The following is a 27,025-nucleotide window of genomic DNA, read 5'->3' on the forward strand; positions in this document are numbered from 1 at the left end:
TTCTTACACTAATATTGTAAGCAATACACATCAGTAATCATCAATAGTAATTTCATTGTTTCTTTCATATTTGTATCTCTAGACATGTTTTAGGAAAATATATATTGAGAGGATATGGACAGATACAGAAATGTGAAAAAGATTAAATACAACTGGGGTCCAGCTGGACCTCAAGTGTATGGATTAAGTAGGTTTTGCCACATGTACTGATGAGGGTTAACATGTCCATGTCACGGCAATAATATATTTTAAGTTTTTCTCTTCACAGCCTTTCAGGTGCAACAATCTTCATTATGTAACACTGTTTTTTTTTTTAAATCTTTAGCTCTTTCAGTGCATTTACTTTGTTAATGTTTTTTTTTTATCGTGTAGCTCTTCAGAGCGAACATTTCTAAGTGTCAGGCCTCACAGTCATACCTTCACATTCAGAATATTTTAGCAATTTTGTTGTTTTAAAACTCAACAACAAAAACTTTCCCCACCATCTCGCTTTCGGATACCAAAAGTGTTTGTTCATTGTTTTAAGACTTTGGTGAGTGTTCAACACCACTGCAGTATCACCTTACTCATATAAAGAGAGAGAACACAGAAGTAGTTGTAAAAATCTGCTTTTATTCCCTCAGTCACCCACTGTTCAAATCATATTATTAAATCTCTGCTATAAGTTAGATATTTACATCAGTCAAGGGCCTTCAGAAAATGCAACATGATCATCTTTAGAAATGAGTCTATTTACATTATACAAAACATTGCATACATTATAACCAATACACTTCACCCTCTTTCCCAATAAACAAAACAGCAGTCATGTTTTCATTATTTCATTTGTTTTCCCCACCAGAAGTTATTTATTTCTCATAAGTATCCTTCCTAACCCAACCACCCTCTTTTTTTTTTTTTTCATTTTCAGACAGTGTTACTAGGTCACAGTAAACTGGTCGGCTACTAAAACCCTTAAGTCTGTCACAGGGCAGGCAGACCATCAGTCCACTGAAGCATCTCAGTGTCTGTAGAAGTTTCTGAAAATAAATGAAAAAGGCGAACGGAAACAAAGCGTGTGTGTTAGTTTTACTTGCGCTGTTGTGCAGCATATTATAGTAAAGGTGCTTTCAGACATGAAGAATCAAAACTGGTCTAGGAGACAGTAGTAGTAAATAAATGCTGATAAAGTTTTATGTAGGAGTGTTCTATTTTTTAAGTCACGGTTTGGCTTTTGATACCATGTGATCAATTGAATTCTGCTTGTTGAACCAAAGTCTGCCTAATAGATTACTATATTAGCTTTAAGCTAGAGGTGGCTCTTCATATGTAAAATGCTTTTTACAGACTCCTGAGTGCAAAGAAAAAACAAATACAATTCAGTCTTCATGTTCTTTTTAACCTGTTCAGCATGTGTCCCAGAGGACGGTGAACGTATATCACCGAAATGACAATACCGGTCTATTAGCGCTTTACAAAAACAGAAAGAAAAAGAATACTGATCGTTGGTCAATTTTGTTTGTGAACACTACCACAATATCATCAGTTCAACACTGCCAAAGACTCCCCATTTTCACACGTGGATCTCCTTGCCGTTTTCTATTCATTTCTTGCTTTTGAAACAGACCTGCTTCACACCTGACTGTTCTGTATTTGATATCCAATTAAAAAAAAAAGCATTGCGCCATCCAATGTATGTACAACCACTGCACCTGGCTAAACACACAAATGATGCAATTAAACCCCCCATTAAGAAATAGGACTCTTTGGTAAGTGAGCTAATCAGCTGATTGAAACGATCTAATAAGAGTATGACCATTAAATAGTTTGATTGATGTAATAAATTCATAAATCCATGTAGTGGTTTAGAAAAGACCTGAGAGCCCCAAAAAACAGATAGAAAGATGCCTTGTAAACAAAACCAGCATAGAGTAGAGACAGAGCCCAACATGTTTCCATTTCAATGTTTACCCAGAAGGCCACTCTGAGGACCAGGAACTTCAGCCTCTATATCAACCTGTTCTTCTACCATCTGGAGTGTCTAAGTGTCAGCAGAATCCAGGACTATATTGACCCAAAATTGAAAAAGGCATGTTTTGGCTGATTGCAACAGTTAAACTACCCTATTATGTTGGAGGTGCACTGACTCTGGCTCATTTCAAAACTTTTTTCTGTAAACTTATGGTATGGATCTATTTCTCAGTGCAAGTGAATCCGGCCGTGCACCCTCACACAGCCACTATGTTGTTCATTTCCCATCTTTGAGTGGTTTTGCTAGTGTCACAATCTGATATGAAGACTTTGTGAAGCAGGTCAGAGCGGTCCAGACATTTCCCTGTAAGGAGAACAAAGATGAACATTACTCCTGTTTGCTACAGGGATTCAGAAGCACAGCATCATTAAATAGTAAGCTGTTTGCACCATGCTACTTCACAGTAGTAAGTGCAATAGATGTCAGCGTCCAGCGCTTTTTATGATGATCTGCTTTGAATAATAATTTTCGTCAGCATTGCTTTTGCAACCTGCTGGTGCATGCCTTCAGATCAGATTTTAGGGGGAGCTCAGAGAAACTACTTTCATCAGAAGAATTGAAAACCTGCGTTATGTCAAACTCAGAATAAACACCAATCTTCACAGTGAAACTCAGACATCCAAGAAAACTGATAACACAACCTGCATCTTAAAATTAGTTCACTTTAAAATTCTGTTGCTTCTGGCAGCAACAGCAAATAAGCCTCATGGTACTGTACTGTTTAGACAGGCCAAATGAAGGACATAAATTTACAATTGGTGGCCATAACATTACGCGATATGGTTGTTTCATTTTCAGCAGTCTTGAGTTAAGCAACAAGGATAAAATTTTAACTATTTTAGGGATTTAAACTAATCAAACTGGCTTGAAAACCTTGCCTGACCTACCATCTACAGTTAGGTCTATAAATATTTGTACATTGACACAGTTTTCAGCATTTTGGCTCTGTACACCACCACCACAACGGATTGAAATGAAACAATCAAGATGTGCTTTAAATGCAGACTTTCAGCTGTAATTTGAAGGTATTTACATTCAAATCAGGTGAACAGTGTAGGAATTATAACACATTGTATATGTGCCCTCCACCTTTTTTAAGGGACCAAAAGTAATTGGACAATTGGCTGCTCAGCTGTTCCATGGCCAGGTGTGTGTTACTTCTTCATTATGTCATTTACAACATACAGCAGTTAAAAGATATAGAGTTTATTTCAAGTGTAGTATCTGCATTGCATATTTGAAATCTGGTGAGGTCAACTCTCAATATGAAGTCCAAAGAGCTGTCACTATCAGTGAAGGAAGTCATCATTAGGCTGAAAAATCAAAACAAACCTGTTAAGAGGGATAGCAAAAACATTAGGTATGACCAAATCAACTGTTTGGTACATTCTTAAAAAGAAAGAACGACCTGAAGAGCTCAACAATGCCAAAAGACCTGGAAGGCCACAGAAAACAAGTGTGGTGGATGACAGAAGAATCCATTCCCTGGTCAAGAAAAAGCCCTTCCCAACAGTTGGTCAGATCAAGAACACTCTCCAGGAGGTAAAAGACTTCACCAGAGTGAATACAGAGGGTTCATCACAAGGTGTGAACCATTGGTTGAGCCTCAAAAACAGGAAGGCCAGGTTAGAGTTTACCAAAAAACAAGCAAAAGAGTCTGTGCAGTTCTGGAACAACATCCTATAGACAGATGAGGCAAAGATCAACTTGTACCAGAACGATGGGAAGAGAAGAGTATGGAGAAGAGAAGAAACTGCTCAAGATATAAAACAGACGACCTCATCTCATGGTAGTGTAATGTTGTGGGTATGTATGGCTGCCAGTGAAGATGGTTCTCTTATATTTATTGATGATGTGATTTCTGACAAAAGCAGCAGGATGAACTATAAAGTGTTTCGGGCAATATTATCTGCTCATATTCAACTGAATGCTTCAGAACTCATTGTACGGTGCTTTACAGTGCAGATAGCATTGACCTGAAGCATACTGCGAAAGAAAAGAGTATTTTCACAGCAAAGAGTTGGAATGTTCTGCATGGGCCAAGTCAATTACCTGACATGAATTCAATCGAGCATGCAATTCACTTGCTAAAGACAAAACTGAAGGGAAAATGCCTCAAAACAAGCAGGAAGTGAAGACAGCAGCAGTAGAGGCCTGGGAGAGCATCTCCAGGGACCAAACCCAGCATCTGGCGATGTCGTCTATGGGTTACAGACTTCAGGCTGTCATTAACCACAAAGGATTTGCAACCACATACTAAAAGTGGCAATTTGATTTATGTTTATGATAGTTTACTTTTGATCCATTAATAAGGTGGAGGGCACATATAAAATGTGTTGTAATTCCTACACTGTTCACTTGATTTGGATATAATACCCTCAAATTAAAGCTGAAAGTCTGCACTTCAAGTACAAAAACATTTATATTTGTTCTATAAGAAGAAAGTTTGTATGTTTGTGCACTGTGGGCAGTGAGTGCTGCTCTTTTCTTTGTACTGTTTTTTTTTTCTATCTGCTGCTGTAACACTGAAAATTTCTCTGCTGCGGGACCAATAAAGGTTTAATCTATCTAATTTATCTACATCTTTGAAACATCTGTTTCATTTCAAATCCATTGGGGTGATGTACAGAGCCAAAATGCTGAAAATTGTGTCAATGTCCAAATATTTATGGACCTGACTATATTTGTCACTGTATGTTCTGTCCTCAACCTGTGATGTAAAGTATCTAACTACATCACAGGTGTGTGTGTGTGTATTCAGCAGCGCAACAGAAATGAAGCTTTCACTTTATAAAACAGCTGCTAGCCTCGGAAAATCATTAGCGCACAAGCTACTTGTGGCCCTTTCAAAATTTTGATAAAGCATTAAAATTAATCTTCCTTCTACTGGTGTCACAATGGTTATCAGTGATGACCAGAATTTAGTCTTGTAAATACAGTAAAATATTTTTTTGGGGGGAAAAAAAACAGTATAGATATTTACCTGTTGGCACATGAGTAAATCGGTGGAGATCCTGGACAGAGGGGAACAAAGAGGAAAAGGGAAAGCAAGTGAGTTATTTTTCACTGCTAAAAGTTTACTGTTTTTTTGTCTCACACTAATTAGTGTACTCTCATCACTTTGTGTCCACACACATTGGTAAGCAGTGCAACATCCAAACACAAGCAGTCAGATTGTTAGAACTTCTCTGGGTCTCACCTTGAAGTATTTCCACTCAGTGTGCTGGTTCTGATCACAGTGTGTGATGATGACAGCTGAATTATCTCCTCTGGTCAGGCATTGGTCATACTGCATCAGCTGGTTGGCTTCATTAATACGGAACAACTACACACACACGCACGCACGCACGCACGCACGCACGCACACACACACAATCATGTAGAACCACAAATGTCATCTCATAGACTTGCAACGTATTAGATGCCCTGAGGCCAAACTTTACCACAAACTACAGGAATCTAGACAACTCCTCATCCTCTCCATTTGGTTACATTTTCAGGGGGTCCTTAGACCCCTCGAAGACTTTGCTCATTGGATAAGTAAAACCTGTGTCACAATAATAATGATAATACACCACAAAAGTGAATTTTCACCATATTGTACCTTTAACACAGAGTGAATGTCTTCAGTGACGGTTTAACCCAAGTTTAAACTCAGAATTCGGCCAGCTTTGTAAAGATGATCATAGTCACTGTTTTGTAAAAACTACAGCTACTGTCTGTCTCACAGTGACAAACCACGTCAAGACCATCTCCACCAGGACTTAGCTAAACTACAGTGCACAAAGCAACACACTGCATGAGGCACTGAGAAATTACCTGGTTGCCTCCCATCCTGTGGCATGGGCCAATTTCCACGTTTCCTCCATTTGTGTGTCCCATACTGTCAATACAGTAACTTGTCTCAAAGGCCCGAATCTGAACATAGCAGAAAGGTAATCGTTAGAATGAACTGTCTGGAAATGATAAGACACAGTAAAAGTGTGTGTCTGTTTGTATGTGCTTGTTTGCACCTACCTCCCCCCACTCTACATTTTTAGGAGGAAGAGGGTAGTGCAGTGGAATGTCATATGCTATTTCCTCCATGAACCACTGGAAACTTTTGCATCGATGCTCCTCCCTGAAAAAAAATAAAAATTAAAAAAATCAGCCAACAAACAGCAAGCAATTCATTCATAACCAATGAACTTACATTTTCACAGTGAGCTAACAATATCAATTATTTAGCCACTTCTAAAAATATTGCATATTGAAAGAAATTGTAAGAATGTTTCAGCTCATGTTGAAAATCTTTAGTTCGCCTAAAGGCCAATTTGAACAGGATATATTGTACACTTTCACCATTTTCACAACCAACATGAACAGGAGAATCAAATGAACTACAAAAACTGCATTTCTCTTATGATAATTTAGATGTTTTGACACAATCCTGACAGTTAATAATTAACTGTAGATACTCAAATGTCAGTGCAGACAGTCTTCTGTTTTTTACAGTGCACTTAAAATCAATTACCAATTAAAACTTTCCTTGCGTGGAGCCTATACAGTGTAAAAACAAATTTCCAGGTTCATTCTTTGCCAACAAGAGGCTCCAGCATAATTTTGTTGACTGTCTGTCAGAATGCACAACATTCATGTTGCTTCTCGTCAGATAGTCATAAATCATCGTACTACAATACAAATAGATTTAAAAAAAAATAAAATAAGCAAAGACACATCATCAAAACATGTCATCTGTCTGTTGTTCTGTAGAACAAGCAGCTCTTGTAGTTGTTCTCTTCACTATGAAAGATTGACGGGCATGAGGAAAGCTCAGAGCCTCGATGCAGGAAAAATAGGGCAACACAGACAGCACATTTTGCAAAACAAGTTTGAGATAAACATGTTATTTACAGAAGCAATGCACTAGCTCACCAGTCATTTAATGCAATATTCTGACTGGCTGTTTATAACCTCATTACACTGTCAGAATTTGGATGCAAACTGATTTTGGTTGCCAAAGCTCTAGATTGGCAGAGGTTTCTTAAACGGTGCTCTCTCTTTTGTAATTTTCTGTCTGAGACCGAGTCTTCAAAATGGCAGTGAACAGCAGACTGTAGATGTGCAATGGATCAAATTAATCAAGTGAAACAAAAGAAAAAGAGTATGTAAGTACCTGAAGCGTTTAAGATCACCTATGTCTCCATAGGCCAGCGTGAGAGTTTCAGGACGGCTAGCATAGAAGTAGTCCTTATATTCATCCCACCAAACCTCCACCACACGAACATAGTTCTGTACATATACACAAAAAGTAACACAAAAGTATTAGCTGACTAAATGTGTCTACCTACAGATAGAAATTAGCTAATAATATGGAATAATACATCTAATTATCATGACACAATTTATTTATAGATTGCTTTCCTGGATTTTTGAGGACAGCTTTCATGAATTTCTAAAAAGTCATGGAAAACAATGAAACCATTAAATAAAACTTCTCCTCTCTGTGTATGAGATTAAAGGTTTTTAAATATCATCCATGAAATCTACAGCTGATTAACTAAACCACTATGCATCAAATCACATGAAATTATTTTGCATTTGAAGCTAAAACATAATGAGGATGCAGTAGGTCTAATTTCATCTCACAAAAAATGATTGATTGCTTTTACTATTTTCATGTCCTGCGCACAAGTGTGCCCAACCCTCATAGACACCCATATACTAACAATGACGCATATATATATATATATATACATATATATTCTTCTTTTATCATAACCGATGATCTGTGGGAAATGTTTTCATTATGCAGTCTCCTTCTCTCATATACTTTTCCAGTACTGTTCAGTCACAGCCCTGAGTGGGTCTGTTCTCATCTCATTTCCCTCCCCCTGAGAGTTTGGATTGTAACAACATCCTGTTGATCATTATGGCTTCTGTTTTTCTAGGGTACCTCTTCAGATGGATGGCCAGAGTTGTGAGCCTTTGTTTGCTTGTTATATTTCCTGGGTAGTCCTTTCTTCATCACATTTTTCTGTAGTTCTGAAGGCTGGCTAATTTCCCTCCTTGTTGCCTTGATCTTGGCCACCAGTTTCGTCCTCCATGGGGATTGTCAAGGTCCTATCCCCGGTCCCGTCATCTGCAACCACCTGACTCTATCCCTCCTTTTTCCTCGTATTTCCATCCCTCTACCCCCTCCGCTCAGCTCTTGCTCTAATCTGTGCTGCTCTTTCATGTGGCTGTAACCACTTTCTAATCAAAGAGCAGAAACTCTGGGCAGCTGTGGCGCAGAACACCTGTCTGATCACCTCTGCCATAAAGGTCGGCTCTTTACTCCACTCCATACCAGATCGTAGCTTCTGCTCCTGCAGTTAGTGCTTGGCTCTATACACATTCTGATGTGTGTTTCATGCGAACTCTGTCTAAGTCCTGTTTCGCTTGCCACAGTTCTGCTGGCCGCTCTGCCCAGCTCTGCCTCTGCCCACTGGACCGGATCGTCAGTGGAATTTCTGTCTCTGCCTCTGAACCTCCCTGCCTGCCTCAGTTCTGCCAGCAGCCTGCAGCGTCACAGTGTGTCCTCCCGGACTGCCAGTCTCCGGAAGCCTGCCACCCCCCTCCCTTCCCATTTGTGAGTTAGTTTATTTCCCCTTTATTCCCTTAGTTATTCAGGCTTACTGTTAATTTAGATCGTTAAATTCTTAATTAACCCTATTTTCGCCCCTAGTTAGTTCTGTTAACAATTACTCCCCACTCTGGTTCTGTTTTGCTTATATTATTTGTAATAAATCTGAACCTCGTACCTTGACCAGTCTCAGCCTGCTCTGTGCACCTTCACTTGGGTTCTATACTCCACAGGTATGCCGTTTCTTATGGTTTATGGTGTTCGTCTTATAGCCAGCATCTCTTGGATTACTGTTGCTGTTGTAGTATAGCTGATTTTCCATAGGTACTTTGTTCCTTTGCCCTTTGTGTGTGTGTGTGTGTGTGTGTGCGTGCCCTAGCAATGCTGTTGTGCTGCAAAATTGTACTTCTCCGTTGTACTTTTTGCCATTTTTCCCCACAATGATACCATGATACATTCTGTTGTCAGCTGTGGCAGCAGTAACGAGTCGTCAGACTTGTGTCCGTACATCCAGTTCCAGTATAAGTGTCAGGCTTATTCATAGCTCTGTAATTGTGATGACAATGATGTTTCTGCATTTTTGTGTACATATTTTTAGTTGTAAGTCTGCACAGTGTTATGTATCTGGCTCATGGTATTTCAAAAAGGAAACTCTTTTACCTTCAGAGTGGGTGAGGATCCAACATGTGCAGGCGGGGGGTTGCCTTGCCATCCCTGAAGTCTGTAGATATGGCCGACACGAGAACATGGTACAAAGAGTAGTTGGCCACCACACTGCCAAATCTACATAAACAGAGAAAAAAAAATTAAACAAAAAACCCTAAAGCATTTGAATGATGTGTGGGAAGCCATCAGTGTGTACGAACTGGACTATTTTATGTCTACCTTGTATGATATTTCAAAATTCTCTCCTCCCCATATCTGAAGCCCTGGGTCATACAGACCCAGCTCAAAGAAGAAGTCTCTCTCTATTGCAAAGAGACCTCCTGCCATGGCTGGAGACCTACAGGTATAAAGACAGACACACACATCCACAAGCAGACATACAAACATTCAAACAGGTGCATCACTGCACAGCTCGACATTATTCACACTGAAAGTTAGCAGGAGTTCCAGCTATTAGTGAAAATGAATGGATCACATCATCTACTCCATCAAACTGGTCTGAACATGAGACACTACAATAACAATTTCAGTCCATTTCTGTCTTAAAACTGGCATCTACACAGTCATTAAGCACAGTCATGTGTATTAATAATGAGAAACCAGGGAGCAGACAATCAGACTGGCAGAGAAACACCTAAAGCAAAATGAAAAAATTAGTGAAAGCAAAGGAAGGAGAAGTGTGACAGCAATGCATGATAAATGAAAAAGTGGTTGGGGGAAAGTGGGGATGATGGTGCCCCAGTCCGAACCCGATTCACACCAGAAGCTAACCTGTCAACCTGACAAAATGTCCCAACATAAACTTCCATGGCTTTTGGTTTAGGATCTAATTATCTCTCACTCAAAGCATTGCAGTCATGTCCCCAGAGCCCTTTAAAGTCCCTGCAGTTCAAGAGGGTTGAAATGTAAGTAAGTTCACAGTAAGAGTAGTAGACGTTTGAGTGTGAATCCCATAGACTGAACAAATGAGGTGTAACAACACTGTGGTGAAAACTATTTACTTCTAACAGTAGAAAGCAACAGGTGCAACCAGTGGTTTGGGAAGTAATGAACCCCTATCAAAGGGAGATAGCTTTGGTTTAGTTGGTTAGTTGTAATATGCGGTAAATTGGTGTTGTATAATTTAAGTTTTTCAAATTTGAATAAATGAAGAGTTTGTAATTTGTAATCAATAGCAGTTGACAGCCCGGCAGCAGAGGCCGTACTACAAAGTGAGTGAAACAAACCCAGGGTATCTTTTTGTTATCTGGCTTCATTCAACCAAACAATTGTAATCGGTATAAGCAGTCTTACTAAGCTGGTTATCAGCTCAATATGTTAACTCAGGGTTTGTGAATCTTTCTAAACGTGTGTTCACATGAAAAAGGTAGAGCTGGCAAAAGGTGGCCAATCACAGACATGGACAGGTCTACTGGCACCAGAGTGACATATTTCACAAAGAGCAAATATTAGAGAAATACCAAGATTTTAAACTAATAGTACAGACTGAAAGTAACACAGCTGAAGAAGATAAAGCAGAAGGAAAGCAGCAAGCTACCGCAGACTGTGTGAATATGAACAGGCATATTACTATCACCACCAATTTATTAGGGCACGAGTAGATCTGGCTATAATATATGTATTTTGATGAATGAACATGTTGCTTAGATGTGTTCTTCTAGTGTGTAACAGTTATATTGCTTCAGCTGCAACCCTACAGTGTTAAACAGTCTGACAGTGAATAAAAAATTAACATGAAAGCATATTTTAAAAAAATGATAAGTAGGCTAACTCATATTGTTTAGATGGCTATGAAAGTAACTGTATATATATGTAATTCAGGCTAAAAAGCATAACTGCTGCAGCCTAAATGGATGAATTCAGTAGCTTCACATTAAGTCTTATTTGTTTGGCTGTAAGACACTTTTAGTCTTATTTTTCAGCTGCTTGAACTGTTTTGGGAGCAATTAAAGAACAAATGTAAAATCCTAATTCAAATTGACAAATAGGGTTATTGTCAATATTTTAAGGCCAACAGTGGGTTATAAGGCTTTACTGTTCTCTGAACAGTATTTGTTTTAGGATTACTGCCTCTCTAAAAGTCATAGTTTTTTCTCTCAGTGTCCGTGCACTGAGCTCTGCTGGACCTTCTGAGGTGAATTGATCAAGGGAACTGACTGGTAAATAGGAAGTGCTTATATAGGCGCTGATCTCTTATCTGGAACATAACCTGCACTGGAGCAGGTTAGCCATTCAGTGCAATGTCCCATGGAGATGTACCCCAGTAAGTACTGAATCACTGTCGCAGTATTGAAACTCCACAGTTAAAACTGAAGTTACCTAGATAACCTCAAGTCCTGCTATGCAGTACATGCCTTAGGTCTTGACATTTCTATTTTTTGAGTTATGTTAAGCAGTTCTGAGTTGATTTGGTTTCAGATAAGCATTTTTTCATAAATTAGTCAATAAAGCACAAGTCTTACAGTTTTTCTCAGTGGCTTTGGTACATTTCTCGAATCATCCTCGACATTTGCAAAACAGTAAGTGCATTTCTCAAAATTTTTTGTACAAATAGCAAAACACCATGGATTACATGCAAAAGCCAGTCTCTTGCTCAAAATCCTTAGTTCATCTTTCAAAAGTAAATATCTGTGTCAATGAACATGTCAGTGCCATCAGAATGACAAGTCTTTGTGTTATTGTGTGGATAAGACAGTCAGACTGCTTAGTCATGTTGTCATTCTAACAGTGTTCTCTGGAGGATGTTCTGATGGAAACTATGGCTGAACTTTGATGACAATTATTGTAATTTGTAAGTTACACCTTAGTGTACGCGGGAGATTGATTGCAGGAGACTGGACAAGATTTATATTCACGCTTTTACTGTTTGTGTTGTAATTTGTTGATGGACCACGTCATTGAGATACAGAAAGGAAAACAGCGCTACATGGCACAAAAAAAACAAAACAAAAACGCAGAAATGTGAACATAGGACAATCTCCTCAGGGAAAACTGTACATACAGTGTTGTAGGAATTACAGTGCAGTCTTCCTACACCTCCTGATGTTCCTGTCTGTTGGGCCACAAATTCTCATCCACATCATGAACATCTTCTCTTGCATCTTTGAGCGATTTCAGAAAATCCTAACCCATCACACGTTTCCCTTCATTTGCATGGATTTACCAAAGTATTTCCAACTTGTTCAAAGAAATGAGAAACTGCTTTTTTGCACAAGCGACACAATGATGTGAAGATTGAACAAGCAGCTCTGAGAATTTCAATTCTGATCTGAGAAATGTACCAAAGCGACTGATAAAAACTGTAATGCCAGACATATCATAAGAAATGGTTCTAGTTAGTAGGGATATATTCACCAGCAGTGTTGACAGTGTTCAGATTAGTGAGGAAGCATTGGTTTTCTGTACCTATATGGCTCAGTCTGAGTTTTTCTGAGTTTTTTTTCTCTGTCTCCGAGAGGAACTCTCTTCCAGAGCATGCTCCAATCCCAGGCTCCTCTAGCAAAACCATCGCTGTCTCCTCCACCCTGGGGCTGAATGGTGAAGCTCTGGCCGTGGATGGAGTCGATCAGAGGCACTGTACAGATCGTTCTGACATAGTATGTGAGGACCATGCATACAAGAAACACAGGGAGAAGAGGTGTAGGGGTGAAGCACATGAAGGGGAAATACAGACAGCAGTGCCAGTGAAAGCACAGATGGGGTAGGGTGTTGCAGACCAAGACAGAGCATCACACAGTGTAGGATGGAACAGGTGGGATTAAGGGGTGGGAGAGAGAAACACAAAAGAACAGGGACAAGATTTAACATGCTGAATGCATTTTACATATACCGGTAAGGCTGGGTGGTATGTTTTCTCTTGGCCTTCTCTCTCTGGCCAAGTGGTACTCTCTTCCAGAGCAGGCTCCAATCCCAGGCTCCTCTAGCCAGGCCATCCTCATCTCCACCCTGCTGGGGCTCCATACTGTACTCATTACCATCTATATAGTCTATCAGTGGCACTGTGCATACGGTCCTACATACAGACACACACACACACACACACACACACACACACACACACACACACACACACACACACAAACCTCTGTATTGAGATGTGGTGTTCCACTGATATACAGTGCAATGAAAAAGTATTTACCCCTGTCTCAGATTCTTATTTGTTTCTTCACATATTTCCCCCACTTACATGTTTAACACCATCAAACAAATTTAAATATTAGACAAAGATAACCAAAGTAAACACAAAATGCAGTTTTTAAATGATGACATTTAATGTCTGAAGGGAAAAAAAGCTATCCCAAACTACCTGGCCCTGTGTTACAGAGTAATTGCTCCCCCTGTTAAATCGTGAATCAACTGTGGTTAATCACATTTTTTGCAAAGCAAGTTCAATTTCACTGACCACACCCAAGCCTGATTACAGACCTGTTCAATCCAGAAATCACTTAAGTAGAACCTGTCTGACAAAATGAAGTCGGGAAAAAGATCTCAAAAAGCTGCAATAAATGCGACAATCCATAGAAATTCAAGAACAGATGAGAAATGAAGTAATTGACATCTATCAGTCTGGAAAAGGTTACAAACCCATTTCTAAAGCTTTAGAACTCCAGAGAACCACAGTGATAGCCATCATATACAAATGTAGAAAACATGGAGCAGTGGTGAACCTTCCCAGGAGCAGCCCGCCTACCAAAAGTACCCCAAGAGCAAAGCGACGACTCATCCAGGACGTCATAAAGGAACCCAGGACATCGTCTAAAGAACTGCAGGCCTCCCTGGCCTCAGTTCAGGTCAGTGTTCATGACTCAACAATAAGGAAGCGATTGGGTAAAAATGGCATCCATGGCAGAGTTAAAAGGTGAAAACCACTGCTGACCATAAAAAGCATAAAGGCTAGTCTTACTTTTGCAAACAAACATCTGAATGATCCCCAAGACTTTTGGGAGAATATTCTATGGACTGACGAGACGAAAGTTGAACATTCTGAAAGGTGTGTGTCGTGTTACATCTGGCGTAAAAGTAACACAGCATTTCAGAAAAACAACATTACACCAACAGTCAAACATGGTGGTGGAAGTGTGATGGTCTGAGGCTGCTTTGCTGCTTCAGAACCTGGACAACTTGCTGTGATTGATGGAACCATGAATTCTGCTCTCTACCAGAAAATCCTGAAGGAAAATGTTCAGCTATCAGTTCATGACCTCAAGCTGAAGCTCACTTGGGTTCTGCAGAAGGACAATGATCCAAAACACGCCAGCAAGTTGAGAAAAACTAAATGAGGGTTTTGGAGTGGCCTAGTCAAAGTCCAGACTTCAATCTGATTGAAATGCTGTGGCATGACCTGTCTGACCCTTGGGTGTTAAAGGGATAAAAAAGACTGTTCTTTCTCGAAGTCCCTCCAGTGTTGCTAAATTAAATCAATTCTGCAAAGAAGAGTGGGCCAAAATATCTCCACAGAGATGTGAAAGATTTATTGCCAGTTATAGAAAATGCTTGATTTCAGTTTTTCACACAGGCCAGGGAGGTTTAAAAAAATCCCTTAATAAATAAAATCATCATTTAAAAACTGCATTTTGTGTTTACTTGGGTTATCTTTGTCTGATATTTACTATACATTTATTTGATGATCTTTAACATTCAAGTGTGGAAAATATGCAAAAAAATAAGTTTTTTTTCTTACAAGAATAAGAATACTTTTTCACAGCACTGTATACATTGGCATGCAAAGGTTTGCACACCACCAAGTTTCTTTTACTGTGAACAGTTGCTACTACAACTACTCTCCGGTGAAAATCACATTTATGGCCTCATTAACATGTCCATAGGGTGGTTTGTATACGCTGGAAGACATCATGAAAATGGAAGATATAGATTAGACAGACAAGACAGACAGACAGGCAGACAGAGACGGATAGATAGCTAGACAGATAGATACTTAATTCACATGATTATTTTCAATATTGTACTCTGTGACGTGGTATTGAAAGATACTTGCAGCTGAGTCCAGACCTTACTTGCAAAATTTATACTGTACGCATGGTACAGATTCCTGAAGTGTAAAAATACACTGTAGCGCAACAGGTATGCCACCCACATAGACTTTTTCTAAAGCTCCTTTCAAGTTTTAGAGGAGAAAAGCAACAACAGATTTTATGCAGAGATAAGAATGAGCACAAACCCAAAATCTTAATCTGAACAAAACATCTGAGGAAATAAGCCACTTTCAGACATGCATGCCTTTTCATTAATCTGAAGAAAATCTGAATGAATCAGATTCATGCTGGAATGAGCACCCTGTCACAACTGCAATCTATCTAAGTTAGAGCTTGGAACATTTAGTATCACTTTCAGCATGGCACAATTTTAAATAGCAAGCTGTCACATTAACAAACAGGAGCACTTAAGATCACAACATACTGACATAGGAAACATTTCTGTATGACGGACAACACGCAGTCGAGAAAGTGACGCTTTAAAAGCTTTGACGTGATCCCAGTGTATGCAACGAGTGCTCACAAATGAAAATATTATTTGAGAGTACCCTAAAACCTGTTTTATGCTTTCCACGCCCACGAGGTCTGTGCGACTCCGTGCGAAAAAATTGCATCATTTTAGCAGCCACACTCCCTCGAGCGGCCCTTCTCATGCGGAAAATTTCCGTGCCGTGCACCTCCACATTATTTCTGACTACGCGGACGGAGCCGCACGGAAAAAACATGCCAGAGGACCAGGACCTACTCGTAGCTGAAGTCTAGAAATACGTACACTTATACGATTCATCACCCAGAGATCACCGTGACAACCAGGTTATGAACAATTCATGTTGTGAAATTATAACTAACTGCTGAAATGCAACTACTCGGTAAAATGCCATGTTGTAAGTGGTGTAAACAATGGCAAACTTCTTCTACTCTAGTTTAGTACCAGAGTAGACCAGGTAGACGTGTGTTGGCGATACACTGCCCCCTGCAGTTTGGGAGCAGACGCCACATGGAGTACAAATGCACACACGTCTCGCACGGCTTGTTCGTGCGGAAAGTATAACCCAGCCTTAAGCATTAAAAATATTAAGAAATCATTCTTCTGGAATACATTTATGCTTGTCCGTCATGTTATAGTAAAAAATCCCTTTCCTCACGCATTATACATCACTTGATTATTAAATCGCAAACATATGGAAAATATTGTGCATGTCTTGTGATGATTGAATTAAGCCGCAAGGAACATTAGCATATAAGTGACCAATGTCTGAATGACAGATTGACAAAACAGATCAATCGATGAAGTCGGCAATGTTATAAGTATGAAAAGGACAAAATCTCTATGTAGCATTGCAATCACAATGCCTATTAATAGAAAGCTGTATAGCGACCTTTTACTCTATGGGCTTGAAGACAAATATAGTTAGGCATGTGTAAAAATATGTCAGTGAACATCAACATTACTAAAAAACTGCACAATGCTTGCAGATATTATCTGATAGAAACGTGCTGAAAATGAAATTTATGGCTTAATAAGTTGGCTCTGTTAAATAAAAGCCACTTCTTATAAAAACAAACTTTGACAGCTATCATAGATAAGAAGCTGAACAGATGCATGTGTTACCTGTCTTTGGAAATAGGAGAAACCAGTGGAGCATACCAGTTGATTCCAACCTCACAATGTGCATCAAGGTATATCAGCACCTAAAAAACAGACACTTTGATATCTGTGTTCCTGTCCTGTCTGTTTAATAACAATTTGATTAGCTTAATCTCTCCTATTAACAGTTATTAGTAGGCATTTCACACCTAATTTAAGTCGATAGCCCAAAATTAGAAACTGTGTCTGCAAAGCTGCAGTTGAGTAGTTGCTGTAGTGGCATCAACAGCAGCAGAAAAACAGTGGCATTAAGACAATACCTGTCCTTTCGTAGCCTTCTTGGCTCCAATACTCCTGGCCTGTATGAGTCCTTCTCTCTTCTCATTTCTGAAGAGTTTCACAAGGCCGTTCCATTGCTTGACATACTCTTCTAAACGTTCCTTCAGATGGACTACACACACACACACACACACACACACACACACACACACACACACACACACACACACACGTCATATTATGCTATGTTATTTTGAATTCAGATCAGATATATATATTACACTGATATATTTTGATATTTATGAAAAATACGCTAACTTATAAAGCATACAATTTTATAGAATATCTAGATAACTATACTGTGATTTGAATATTTTGACATTTTAAGGCAATGAGTCACCTAATCATGAATGAGAAAAGCTGATTTTGAAGTTTCTTTGGAATAGAGTTTGGTTGCTTGTTAAGTTTCATCCCATGCTGCTGAGAGAACTTTAGAGGTGGAGGCGCGCCCCGACTTACACCTCAGCTGACCTGACAGTGCACTTACAGAGACATAGGCAGTATGGCAAGATTTCAGCTTGAGAAATCTTCCAGCACAACTTTTCATTTTATCTTTTGCACAGTCGAGAGGCAGACAGGAAAGAAGCGAGAAGAATGGGAGGAAGACATGCAGAAAAGGGCCATGAGCTGGAATCGCACCCTGGCCGCTGCGTACATTGGTCGCTCGCTCAACCAGTTGAAGCTATTTGGGCATTGCATCTTATTTTATACTATTTATTTTTAACATAAAGTATTTATATTTTACATTGGATACATATATTATGGTGATATAGTACTAGTTAAAAGTTTGGACACACCTTCTCATTCAATGATTTTTATTTATTTAAATTATTTTCTATGTGTTTAGTGCACAGTGGATAGCCCTATTTGACTACTGCTGGAATCCATAGGATGGCAAGAACCACTCAGCTCAGTACAGAGAAACGACAGTCCATCATAACTTTAAGATGAAATCCAATAAGATGCAGCATTTTTATTTTTAAATTTTATTTATTTAACCTTTATTTATACAGGTATTCTCATTGAGACATGGAACCTCATTCTTGAGAGACCTGTTTCTCAAATAACAAAACAACATTGAGTCACTGACTAACACTAAGGGACCCGTACTAGACAATATAATAATACAATCTAACACTGAGTTACAGACAGACAAGTTCATGACAAAACACAACACAAAATGGATATGCAAAAGCGCCAAGCACTAAAGTTAAAAAATAAAAACACTAAGAACAAGTCCTAAGAGATGATATTTCCATATTATTTAAAACACGTTTGAAGTCCCGCAGGGGAATCAAGTTGGACAGCCTCAGATTCTGCTGTAGTAACTTCCAGGTTGAGGGAGCAGAGTAAGAAAAAGCTATTTTGCCAAGCTCTGTGTGGACTGAGGGGAGGATGAAAGTAATGAAGTCCGGGGAACATAGACTATGGCTGAAGAAGGATAAATATGTGGGCAGCAGACCAAGGATGGATTTGTAAATGAAATTACACCAGTGGAGAAGTCTGCACATGAACAGTGATGACCAGTTAACCAAGTAATACAAAATGCAGTGGTGTGTGAGACATTTACAGCCCATTATAAGACTAGCTGCGCCATGATAAACAGCATCCAACAGTTTGAGAAAGCGGGTGGAGGCATTCATGTAAACAATATCTCCATAATCGTGTACAGGCAAGAAGGTGGCAGCAGCAAGCCGTTTCCTGACATTGAAAGAAAAACAGGATTTGTTCCTGAAAAGGAAACCCAATTTCAGTTTAAATTTCTTCAAAAGATTTTCGATGTGGATTTAAAACAGAGGCTTTAATCAATTGCAATGCCGAGGTATTTGTAAGAGGCCACTAACTCGATATGGGTGCCTTGTGCAGTTGTATTACCAGGGACAACTTCTGACACCTTCTTTTTACCAGAAAACAAAATAACATAACTTTTGTTTTGTCAGCACTGAACACTAGTCTAAGGTTTAACAGATGTGACTGAATGATGTCAAATGCTGACTGAAGATATTTTAACACAAGGGCAACAGTGTTCGCGCAACAGCAAATGATTGTCATCAGCATAAAGATGAACAGACGCATTCATGTTTTGACCCACATATTGACATAAATAGTAAAGACAGTGGGACCTAACATAGAACCTTGTGGCACACATTTTGTGACACCAAGAAAGCTGGAGGACAGACCACTGAGCTGCACACATTGCTTACGACTGGTGAGATAATTTGAGAACCAGCCAACAGCTTGGTCTGATACGGCTTTATCTGACAGTCTCCGACATAAAATGTCATGGTCAACGGTATCAAATGCCTCTGACAAATCAATGAAGAGAGCAGCATAATAATTCTTGCTGTCAAAGGCTTCCACAGCATCATTTAAAACGTTCATTGAAGCAGTTACTGCACTACGTTGCTTCCTAAAACCAGACTGATGAGGAGATAAAACACTGTTTAAAGTCAAGAATTCCTTGATCTGATCATTCACCAGCCTTTCAAGAACAGAGTTTGGAAATGGGTCTGTAGTTGTTTAACTGTGTAGGATTAAGGGCTGGACCCGGATATCCGAATATTCGGTCGCGGCGGTGGTATCCGAATATTTATTTTGAGATCCGAATATTCGCACCATAGAGAGCTTTCTGACTAGCTGCATCTCTATCTTGTTTGGAGCCTGCAAAGCCTCAGAGTGGAAGTCCATGCAGAGACCGGTGAAGACAGCAGAGAAAATCACTGGGACCTCGCTTCCATCCATCCAGGACATTGCACACTAACGCTGCTTGGCGAAGGCTACAAACATCATTAATGACCTCACCCACCGTCACCATGGACTGTGTGCCATGCTGCCATCTGGCAAGACCCGGCATAGTTAAAATGAAAGCTACCTACCTGATTGCAATTTAACAATGCTGGCATATGTATGGCTTTTGTCCAATCCATCTGTCTTTGTCCATACACAACACTGTAAGAAAGGAAAGCCTACCTTTGTTGCTAAAGTCATCAATCATGACGATCTCAGCAAGGTATTTCCTAGGAGTCCTCTTGATGACACTGTGGACGGTTCTCATCAATGTAGACCAGCCTTCATTATGAAAGACTATCACCACACTGGATGTCATCAGTCTGTCATCATAATGCCAATACTTACACCTGTAGAGGTGAGACAGAGGGCAAAGCTCATGTCAGTTGTTTTCATTCAGAAATGGTACAGGCTATATAAGGAATCTTGCTCCTTTTTCTCTAATGCAACTTCAAATTGCTGTGCAATTATGATTAGAGTCTCACTTGGGCCAACACGGCAGCATCTAGTTAATGAACAACTACAGTACATATCTTGTACGCATTATAACTAAGTTGTTTAGAAGGAGGAATAACTAATAATAACATTTCTAGCATTACAAAAATGTATGCATTATAAAGAAGAGGTGTCACAGCACAGAAAAACACGATCAGATATGGACTTCATTTTTGAAGTCATGCTTCAGTACGTTTTTGTTACAGGAAAAACAAAAAATAAATATTAAACCACTTCTTTTTCAAAAAATTAACACTGGTTTAGTATTCAGACAATGGCTGCGTTAAATTACTTAAACTAAACAAGGTGATTCAATTTACCCTAACCCTACAATCTATACAAATGTTGGCAAGTGCAGTGCTAATGGAACATTTAGGTCTGTCACAGTGACTACATAATTGCCTGACATAGTTATTTTAACTGACCACAACCAATTTGCAAAAACATTGGAATCATTTCCATTCACCTGTATAAAACAGCTGGATGAAACTAACAGAAATGTCATACTTTAATCACTATTTCCAAGTTGTTTTCCAGAGTTTGCATCCCTTTCTCCTGCCATGTGTAATGGCACCTACTCGATCTAGTTGCAAAACCAAATACCAAGACACCACTCTGAGCACATTTTCATTTTAAGCCACATGAAAAAGAAGTGCCCAACAGTTTGGAGGAAGCAGTTAGTAAAAGGGTGGCTGTTAAAGGTGCAAATACAACCATTTTAAAACTAACTGAAGCATAGAATGAACAGAAAAAGATGATTAAAACATTAGTCAAAAATTATTTGTATGGCAATTTATCATTTATTGGTTAAGTGATCCAATAACAATAATGTAGGGCATAGACTGGCTTAGCTAGTCCTTTCTGTTGTACTTAATGGTCTAGCTGCACCTTACTATTATTGCTATAGAAGAAAACTGGCTTGTTAGCATTTCTTTAAACCAACTAAAATGGTCTTGGGCAGAGCTAAGCGAGGAATGTAGCTCGAATGTTCCCTCAAAATTGATTAATTTACGCAAAAGGAGGTGAGCACAGGGCTTCCTGACTCCACAATCTAAATTCTCAGCACAATTTGAAAATTTCAGTCTAGTAGGTTGTTAGCCTGGAGGTTGTTGTCGTTCTCCATAGTTACAGAGAATTTTAAAAACAGTAGCATGCAGATAGCAGAAGAAAAGGACAAACACCTAAAATGAATGGCCAATTGCAGTCTTGTACACGCAGTCAGTATCCCATGAGTCAAACAATACAGGACTTGAATACAATGTGAAACAATCTGATTCCCACATACAGGAATTACAACTCTCTAAACCTCTTGTGAGAACATCAAAGCAGTGGATCTCAGTCTCTTCCCTGAAGGCAACAGGCTGAACAGCTTCTGGCCAGGGTGTGTGCTGTCTGCCCAGATCTTTTTTGCTCTGCTGATGTAGCGGGAGGTGGCGATGTTCTCCAGAGGGGGCAGAGGAGACCATCGCCACCTCTCAATCAATCAGCACAGGATCACCACAAGGCTGCATCCTTTCCCCTCTGCTCCTGACCCTGTACATGAACAGCTGCACCTTCAGTCACCAGTCTGTCAAGTTCCGGAAGTTTGAAGATGGTACCACCCTCATTGGATTCATCTCTGGTGGGGATTAGTCTGCCTACCTCTGGGAGATTGACTATCTGGTGACCTGGTGCACATAGAACAACTTGGAGCTCAACACTCTAAAGACAATGGAGAGGATTGTCGACTTCAGGAAAGACCCAGCCCCACTCTCCCCATCACCCTGAGTGACTCCCCACCGAACACTGTGGAGCACTGCTGCTCCCTGGGCACCATCATCACCCAGGACTTCAAGTGGGAGCTGAACATCAGCTCCCTCATCAAAAAGGCTCAGCAGAGGATGTACTTCCTGTGGCAGCTGAAGAAGTTTAACCTGCCAAACACATTGATGGTTCACTTCTACTCTTCCATCACTGAGTCTGTCCTCACCTCCTCCATCGCAGTCTGGTATGATGCTGCCAATGCCAAGGAGAAGACCAGACTGCAGCATATCATCTGCTCAGCCGAAAAGGTGAAGGGCTGTAATCTCCTGACCTTCTAGTACTTGTACACCTCCAAGACCTTAAAATGTGCTGGGAAGATTATGGCTGACCACTCCCACCTTGGACATTTTAACATTGTTAGAGTCTCTCCTTTCTGGCAGGAGGTTGCTGTTCATCAGGACCATAACCTCGCAACACAGGAACAGTAGCCCTCTTCAGTAAGTCCAGAGACACCCCCTGTGACATTACCCGTCTTCCCCCACCAGAGACATTGAGTGTTGCATTAATTCACAGCTTTTAAATTGGATTACTATTATTATTATTGTTGTGCATATCAAGCTCTTGTTTAAATTACATACTATGCAACCTTGTTTGTATTTAGCATTCAAACCTTTGATTACACTTACTGCTAATTTGACTGACAAGACCGCTTTTTATTTATCTTGTTACATGTAATACCTATAACTGGCAAAACTTTTTAATCTATATGTTACTGTTTTACTGTTACGCACAAAAACACCAAGTCAAATTCTTTGTATGTGAAAACATTCTTGGTAATAAATACTTTCTGATTCTGATTCTAAAGTTAACAAAAGCAATAAAATGAGTAAAGCATATGGCAGACATGAGCAGAGTGTAAAGAGTAACACTTACTCTTCATGGCGTATGTCACTGATCGTTCTATCCAGTGAAATCATATCACTAGCTACCATGTTGAATCCAAACTCTTTGATGGAAGCCTGGATGGAGTCTTTGTACTCTGGGCCCAGAACAAATGGCTTGGCTCCCTCTCCAGGACCATCGGGAACCCCTGGTGGTTCAGGTTCCTTCGGCTCAAAGTTTCCCAGGACACCGTTCTTCAGGACAGGGCTGGCATAGGCATGAGTGTGAGGTCTAAATGTGACATACTGCTGCTGGATTACCTGCCTCTGGTTGGGCTGTTGGTTAAAGTCTTGGGCATGATTGGGCCTTCCTGGTGACAAGAACCAAAAGCCAAAAGATGACACAGTAGTACGACACACAAATGCGTACAAAAGTGCCCTTTTTGGTGCTTGCTGTCTTTTTCCAGGAGAAAATGTTATATTTAAGACAATAACAATACTATAAACTATGCAATCTAAGATCTGTTTTATCAGTCACACCTGCCAAGGTATCAACAATATTTTAAAGTGTATACATTTATTGAAGACAGAGGTTTAAAACCAGTTAAAACTTGTACTTATACAACCTGTACTGTACATACGTGTCAAAACTTGGGAAATGGTCAGTCATCTCTACACCTGTTTTAGCTACACCAGTCAACAAAAGCCTGAGTCTTTTTCCAAAGTATGTGGAGGCTAAGTTTGAATATGGGATGTTTACAAATGGAGCTCAGCGAGTCTCACCATGCTGGAGTCTGATGGAGTTGAGGTCGACTTCCACCCCTTCCACATGAGGCCAAGGCACTACAGGCTTAAACTGATCAGCTAGGTCTCCTTTGGGCAGCAAAGCGTCCTCCTGCATTAATGGAGGGTACAATGAATTGTGCAGATACAGAGATCAATGAAAAATAACAAAACTGTACAGTCAAATACAGTTACAGAACAACTTTCGCCAGAGTGACAGTGAGCAGGAGGATACAACACATTTGCCTTGGGCTAACAGTTTTGATAGATACTGACCACTGCAGACTGGGAACACCCTACAAGAGCTGCAGTTTTGGAGATGTTCCGGCCCAGTCGTCTAGCCATCACAATTCGCCCTTGTCAAACTGGTTTAAATCCTTACGCTTGCCCAGAAGCAGAAAAGTTCTAACATATCAACTTTGAGGAAAAAATGTGCACTTGCTGTCTAATATATCCAACACACAAACAGGTGCCATTATGAAGATCGGTGTTATTCACTTCACCTGTCAGTGGTCATAATGTTATGCCTGATCAGTGTATGTTACCCTAAATATGTTCAGAGTAACAAAGAGATTTGTAAAAAAAATCCTGGTTCTTCTACATGAGGGGTGCACACATTTATTAAGATCAGATTTTCTTGTTTGGAACTTGAAGGGAACAGACACCTCATATCCATCATCATTTCTCCCTGTTGAGGGCATTGCTGGAAGATGTGTGGCAAACACATCCACTGTACAGTTAAGCAACATAAGAGAAAAGGTGACTGTAGTCAAGCTGCTCTGCATGATGTTTGAGATTTATGGTATTGACACTGCTGCAAGGGCCTGTGATGTGCTTTGATTTTAATTTTTAATTTTTACTTTTTTAATTTTTCAAATGCAAAGATTTGCCACCTTTACCTGTAAGTTTTCCATAGCTTCAATTTTTTATTGGAATTTTGAGGTTTGGACCAGTGTAGCAAATTTTGACAATACTCAGGGTGGGGCAACTTTTGGATAATGTTGGTGCATAAAGTTGCTGTTTTTTATGTGAAATGAGCCCAGACTAAAATGCGTACAGTAATCTCCAACTTGAAGCAGTCAGAGACTGATTGCACCAGTGCACACATCTGAGAGGTTCAGGAAGTATTTAATACCAACTGCTATAAGGTTTTACAATGCACAAATATAACAAATTGCATTTTTTTTTTAGTATTTATTCATTGTTTTTATTTGACTTACTTAGTATGGAAGCTATTTGAGGAAATGTGTGGTGTTGTGCCTGTTCTGAAACTGCTGTGGCACTGTAATTTCCTGGAATGGAAATCACCACCAAAACTATCAGAATAATATTAATCAGCTTTATCTATGTGCATTTACCAAAAGCTCTGGTTTTGGGGATAATGTCACATTCAGATCTCCTGCTACTAGTCAATACCATGATTTCATGATTGTGGTTCTAACACACTGCAGCCACAGCCTTAGTGGTTTCACAGAATCACTGAATAGTAGCTACAAGTTGTCAAAACAGACTTCACTGTGCAACCCAACAATGCGGCTGTAAAAATTGACGCATTTACCTTTTGTCCCTGCTAATTTCAAATGCAGTTTAGACTGACTGTTGAATTAACAAAATTATCTTTATATGTTAGTGTTACTTTGGGCATTGGTTAACGGTGAAAACATTTCTCGCCATTCTGTGAAAAAAAGTTCATCAGCAGAAAATGATCATTAGCTCCATACAGAAGTTAAAAATGAGCTTCCCCTCAAGCAAAAGCAAGAATGAAACGCTAATTGTGTACTAATGAGAATCATATTAGTATATCCATCATTCCCGAGTACCTTTAATACTCAATATAAACACTATGGTACAACATGACAACAATCCAAGGGTAACTCTTAACTTCGTCAACTCAGTTCCGTGTCCGTGTCCGAGAGAGGCATGAATCAAACGTGTGACTTATGCGGATATACATCCTGGAATGAACTTATGACAACTCGGAACAGAAGCTATAAATATAAGGGAGGACTCAGCTGTACATCAACAGGAGCCACGGCTCAAGTTCCACTACAGCTACTCTGTACAGCGACCTAGGGACATTAAACAGTACAATCAGCCCGTGTTTCAACACTTGCACGTTAGGAGTGATGCTTTACAATATAAGAACCACACACACACACACACACACACACACACACACACACACACACTTGTGCAACATCCACCTACACCTTAATTTACACTGCTCAACGTACTGTGCACTGTGCCATGTTGGTACGAGTTATGCTAGCACTGGTGACCGTGTGTGCAATTCCCTGTACTGCACACTATGGTCACCTGGTTTGCTACTGTTAACTTACCCTTTTTCCAAAAGGGTTCTCATCGTTGAGTTTGGGCGACAGAGAGGACCAGAGCACCACCAAGCCGAGAAACGTCCCAATGACAAGCAAACTCCGTAGAATAAATCCTACTTTCAACCTCATCTTGGAAGCTTTTCCCCGGCAGCCAGGCTGCCACCAGCTGGGCTACGTTAGCTGCTAGTCGGCTGCTAGGATAGCTAGGTAGCTAACAGTCCGTTAGCTCCTAATGTTCCAAGTTGGACGAGGCTGGTATTAACTCAAGGACTCAACGCGGATTTCTGATAAAACTGTCTTTTGTATTCCACCCTGTTGGGAAAAGGTTCTCCTATCCTGTTCCTTTTTCCGTCTCCTCCTTGACGGTTATCTCTGTCTGAACCGCTGCTTCTGAGTCTTGGCGCTGCTACTCCGCCCCCGCGCACTGGCTCTGCCCAGCTGAAGGTACACGCTGCAGCGGTCTAACGTTGTGGAGAGTTGCCACACAAATGAAAATTGTCGCCTGACATATTATGTGTTGTCTTATATTCCACTGTTTTTCCTAACATCCCATTTTAAACTGTTCAACCAGTCCCAGTTCTTGTGTGCAGAAAAAGGACTTGAACATGGACTCGGTGGTTCAAAGCAGGTATTACTGGGTGTGGAGAGAAAGGTCTGGTTAGGTGAGTTATTGTAGGCAAAAGGCTGTGGCTCATTTGTTGCAATGCCTAGGTCATATGCAAGATAAAAACTCCTCAGTGATTCTCAAAGAGGAGAGAGAGAACAAGACAGACTGACACTTGTAATATAAATATAACTGATT

At 40.0% G+C, this 27,025-nt stretch overlaps 1 protein-coding gene across 3 annotated transcripts; it reads right to left on the reverse strand.

The window, feature by feature from the left end:
• Window positions 1-592: 592 nt before the first annotated feature.
• On the reverse strand, window positions 593-26,904 carry galnt7 (UDP-N-acetyl-alpha-D-galactosamine: polypeptide N-acetylgalactosaminyltransferase 7). 3 transcript variants are annotated; one of them, XM_023263114.3, is made up of 16 exons: window positions 26,230-26,904; window positions 23,891-24,002; window positions 23,160-23,478; window positions 20,172-20,338; window positions 17,183-17,313; window positions 16,887-16,966; window positions 13,111-13,293; window positions 12,687-12,869; window positions 9,501-9,618; window positions 9,276-9,398; window positions 7,167-7,282; window positions 6,029-6,131; window positions 5,831-5,929; window positions 5,211-5,336; window positions 4,995-5,025; window positions 593-2,314 (listed from the first exon to the last, which is right to left on the reverse strand). In XM_023263114.3, the coding sequence occupies exons 1-16, from the start codon at window positions 26,350-26,352 to the stop codon at window positions 2,208-2,210; spliced, it is 2,121 nt and encodes a 706-aa protein (XP_023118882.1). In that variant the 5' UTR covers window positions 26,353-26,904; the 3' UTR covers window positions 593-2,207. The 3 variants fall into 3 exon arrangements, with proteins under 3 accessions (XP_023118882.1, XP_023118883.1, XP_023118884.1); XM_023263115.3 differs by lacking the exon at window positions 13,111-13,293; XM_023263116.3 differs by lacking the exon at window positions 12,687-12,869.
• Window positions 26,905-27,025: the final 121 nt, after the last annotated feature.

This window comes from Amphiprion ocellaris, chromosome 4, assembly GCF_022539595.1.
Source record: "Amphiprion ocellaris isolate individual 3 ecotype Okinawa chromosome 4, ASM2253959v1, whole genome shotgun sequence".
In the NCBI taxonomy this organism is placed as follows: Eukaryota; Metazoa; Chordata; class Actinopteri; family Pomacentridae; genus Amphiprion; species Amphiprion ocellaris.

Coding starts and splice junctions, on each gene's coding strand:
- galnt7 (XM_023263114.3), bottom strand. CDS start 26,352: ATGAGGTTGAAAGTAGGATTTATTCTACGGAGTTTGCTTGTCATTGGG. Junction 24,003..26,229: donor AGAACCCTTTTGGAAAAAGG/GTAAGTTAACAG, acceptor CCATTAATGCAG/GAGGACGCTTTGCTGCCCAA. Junction 6,132..7,166: donor GGTGATCTTAAACGCTTCAG/GTACTTACATAC, acceptor ATTTTTTTTCAG/GGAGGAGCATCGATGCAAAA.